This window comes from Nicrophorus vespilloides, unplaced genomic scaffold (genome assembly GCF_001412225.1).
Source record: "Nicrophorus vespilloides isolate i.1.1-1 unplaced genomic scaffold, Nicve_v1.0, whole genome shotgun sequence".
Classification (NCBI taxonomy): domain Eukaryota; kingdom Metazoa; phylum Arthropoda; class Insecta; order Coleoptera; family Silphidae; genus Nicrophorus; species Nicrophorus vespilloides.
This window is the reverse complement of record NW_017097319.1, coordinates 1,627-6,172: the sequence shown is the minus strand read 5'-3', so window position 1 is coordinate 6,172 and position 4,546 is coordinate 1,627. Positions and strand designations below refer to the sequence as shown.

General features: G+C 30.0%; 1 protein-coding gene across 1 annotated transcript in view; it reads left to right on the top strand.

Annotated features, from left to right (window-relative positions):
- Nucleotides 1–1,712, top strand: part of LOC108559804 (putative protein kinase C delta type homolog) — a gene marked incomplete at both ends in the record, with an annotated part of 4,342 nt that extends 2,630 nt beyond the window's left edge. Inside the window, 3 exon segments of the mRNA XM_017917164.1 lie at nucleotides 1,244–1,359; nucleotides 1,428–1,513; nucleotides 1,583–1,712. Of these exon segments, the coding sequence (XP_017772653.1) occupies nucleotides 1,244–1,359; nucleotides 1,428–1,513; nucleotides 1,583–1,712 (332 nt within the window).
- Nucleotides 1,713–4,546: the final 2,834 nt, after the last annotated feature.

Sequence of the window (4,546 nt, the reverse complement as noted above, 5' to 3'; positions counted from 1 at the left end):
GTGTTGCATAACTACCCTTTATTTGGGGGTTGCATAACAATTAAAATATGACTTTTGTTAATACGAATTAAGTTGGCGACAATTGAAACAAAACAAATTAAGCGACGTTTGTAATTATTATTACTTTTTTTTGTAATTACTAAATTAAAACTTATATATTTAATTGTGGATTACTCACATTTGTATTTTTGTTTGTAAAATTTTCAGCAATAGATGGCGTCACTAAATTATTAATACTTATTTGAAATTTATGAATGAATGAATTGTAAATATTTAATAATTTTGCAAAAGTTGATTAATTTAGAAAGTGTTTAGATCTGATTGGATTATGTGTTGCATAACTACCCTTTATTTGGGGGTTGCATAACAATAAAAATATGACTTTGTTAATACGAATTAAGTTGGCGACAGTTTTGCATAACTACCTTTTATTTGGGGGTTGCATAACAATAAAAATATAACTTTTGTTAATACGAATTAAGTTGGCGACAATTGAAACAAAACAAATTAAGCGACGTTTGTAATTATTATTACTTTTTTTTGAAATTACTAAATTAAAACTTATATATTTAATTGTGAATTACTCACATTTGTATTTTTGTTTGTAAAATTTTCAGCAATAGATGGCGTCACTAAATTATTAATACTTTTTTGAAATTTATGAATGAATGAATTGTAAACTTATAATAATTTTGCAAAAGTTGATTAATTTAGAAAGTGTTTGGATTATGTGTTGCATAACTACCCTTTTTGGGGGTTGCATAACAATTAAAATATGACTTTTGTTAATACGAATTAAGTTGGCGACAATTGAAACAAAACAAATTAAGCGACGTTTGTAATTATTATTACTTTTTTTTTGTAATTACTAAATTAAAACTTATATATTTAATTGTGGATTACTCACATTTGTATTATTGTTTGTAAAATTTTCAGCAATAGATGGCGTCACTAAATTATTAATACTTATTTGAAATGAATGAATTGTAAATTTATAATAATTTTGCAAAAGTTGATTAATTTAGTAAGTGTTTGGATTATGTGTTGCATAACTACCCTTTATTTGGGGGTTGCATAACAATTAAAATATTACTTTTGTTAATACGAATTAAGTTGGCGACAATTGAAACAAAACAAATTAAACGACGTTTGTAATTATTATTACTTTTTCTTTACAATTACTAAATTAAAACTTATATATTTAATTTTACATGTATCTGACGATTTTTTGTTTCGTTTTCAGGGTGCACGAGGTGAAAGGACACAAATTTCTCGCGAAGTTTTTCAGGCAACCGACGTTCTGCGCTTTCTGCAAGGACTTCCTGTGGGGTTTCTGCAAGCAGGGCTACCAATGTCAATGTGAGTGACTAAATCAAAATCCTCCATAGAATCGCTGTCACCTCAAAGAATCGTGTGCAATATTTCAGGTTGTCAGACGGCCGTCCACAAGAAATGCCACGACAAGTTGCTGGGAAAATGCCCGGGATCCGGACGAGAATCGGAAAGCACAATTGTAATTATAACAATAGCAACAATGATGATGATGATGAATCTGGTAATTTTATTTTTTATGTGGTGGCAGTACCTCAGGGCGCGATTCAAAATTGACGTTCCGCATCGGTTCAAAGTGCACACGTTCATGTCCCCAACGTTTTGCGACCACTGCGGATCTCTCCTCTATGGTATTTACAAGCAAGGATTAAAATGTGAAGGTAAGATCACTATATTTATTTCAAAATGAAGTTATTCAAACGCCCCGCCAAGAAAGTAATACGCGTCGAACGTCTGTCGCGCAGAACGGAAGTGTACATTTGGTTGCATACGATGTTTAGTTTAAATTTAATTAATTATTCGTTCGTCGATCCCTGCGTTATAATTACATTAAAGTGAAAAGTAACAACATTAAAATATTATATAAAATAAGCAAATTGTTTGTCTAATTACGTGTAGCTATTATTGTGATCTTAACAGCAATTAAACATTAATTTAAAATTGTGTGTTTTTGGTTGACTAACGAATTTAAATTTAGTCTAGAAAAAGATTCGTTTGCCAACCAAAACATACATATCAGATAATTGCATTCCATGCGATAACTTGGTTGCATATAATAATAATATAAATTTTACAATTTTTTTTTAATAATGTTACGAATATTGTTTGCAATATACAAAATAGTATTGTTTTTATTGTTAGAAATATTCGGAGTGTAAATATGTAAAGTATTTGAAGACGATTAAGTAATAATCCAAGTACAATAACACGGCGACCCTTGATGCACGTCAAAGGATCAAATGATGCCAACAGCAAGAGCCAAAAACACCATGCACATAAACACCTGCTGATGTCATTAACACGACAAACAACCTGAGTCTAAATATCAAAGGGAAAGAATTTCAGATGACGTCTCTCCATTTCAAACACACATTGTTTTTATTACCTAACCTCTCTTTATCATGTCAAATTCTTAACTCAACCTAACCTGTAAGCGTCAAAGAAAGTATTATAAATACATCAAAATAAATTCTATTTTCGATCGTCATTCTGATTACAGTAATTAAGACTTATCTGATATTGGATATGATGAAAAAGTTGAGAAAATAATTTCTATGGTAACTATGATCAAATTTTAGTTTTGCATACTTCAGTTGTTTCAATAGTTGAATGTTATTGAAAGGGTTGCTATGGATATATATGATATTTACCAAACAAGAAGTGACATTGTTTTCATTACCTAACTTCTCTTTAACAAGTTAAATTCTTAACTCAACCTAACCTGTAAGCGTCAAAGAAAGTATTATAAATACATCAAAATACATTCTATTTTCGGTCGTCATTCTGACTGCAGTAATTAAGACTTATCTGATATTGGCAATGGTTTTAGGCACAGAGTAACAGCGATAAAAATAAAATGTGGGACACAAGGAATAATATTTTGTAAAAAGTGTTTTTGTTTAATTTTAATCCAGATTAGGTCAAAAACTATATTAGATGCTCATCTTTTGACATAACTACAATAACGTAATGTCAATATACGTCATCCATCTATTATAAACTGTAAAATTTGACGTTTTGATTTTTTTTCTTTTTCATTTAATAACTCGAAAACTATAAAACTTTTTTCTAAATTTTATTTTTGCTTAATATACAGTTTTTCATTGCGCAACTTTTGATATAACTTTACAAAAAAAGAAGTGACACATTGTTTTTATTACCTAAATTCTCTTTAGCAAGTCAAATTCTTAACTCAACCTAACCTGTAAGCGTCAAAGAAAGTATTATAAATACATCAAAATACATTCTATTTTCGGTCGTCATTTTGACTGCAGTAATTAAGACTTATCTGATATTGGCAATGGTCGCTGAGTAACAGCGATGAAAATAAAATGTGGGACACAAGGAATAATATTTTGTAAAAAAAACTGTTTTTGTTTAATTATAATCCAGATTAGGTCAAAATCTATAATACTTTTTAAATGATGCTCATCTTTTGACATAACTATAATTACGTAATGTCAATCTACGTCATCCATCTATTATAAACTGTCAATTTTTTAAAAAGTGTTTTTGTTTAATTTTAATCCAGATTAGATGCTCATCTTTTGACATAACTATAATCACGTAATGTCAATCTACGTCATCCATCTATTATAAACTGTCAATTTTGACGTTTTAATTTTTATTGAATAACTCGAAAACTATAAAACTTTTTCTAAATTTTATTTTTGCTTAATATACAGTTTTTCGTTGCGCAACTTTTGATATAACTTTTATTGAGTAATGTTAATTAATCAGTGAGATATGATGATTTTTAAAAATTATTTTGCTGAAGACTAAAAGATTTTTTTTGTTAAGCTTGTGGAATTGCATTTAACGGTGTGTCGCCAGGCAATTAGGTGCGTCGTCCGGGATGATGATAAATTCCAATTAGTCGCGACTTCGGGCAGGAATGGAAAGGATGACGAAGTGAAGAGTGCGTAGAAGAGTGAAAAAGGCACAGGAAAAGCGGGAGAATGAAACGGCTCGACCGACGGAATTTATGCGCGTTAAATTAAGCCCGACCGGATGGATTTACGGCCAACAGATTTCGTGCAAAATGCAATGACCCATAGCAACTCTTATGATCTTTCCGTTCGTTTCACGGGTTTATGAACCTCACTGGTATTTACCAAAAAAAATTGAAACTAATTCTATCTTCTCTTTCTTCAGATGATAAAAAAGTGATGATTTCCATGTCAAAATTCAAATTTTTCAAACTCATGATCAAATTTTAGTTTCTCATACTTCAGTTGTTTGAATAGTTGAATGCTATTGAAAGGGTTGCTATAGATATATATGATATTTACAAAAAAAAGAAGTGACGATTTCTATGACCCAATTCTATTCTTTTTGACTACAAATCTTTAAAAAAAAATGATTCCCACTACAAAAAAAAAACGTGTTTCTATCTATGACCTAATTCCAGATGAAGACGTAAAGTTGTAAAATGCGTGCTAGTAAATGATTGATGTTCAGGTGCGTCTAAATTTGAAGAAGCTCTGAAAGGTGG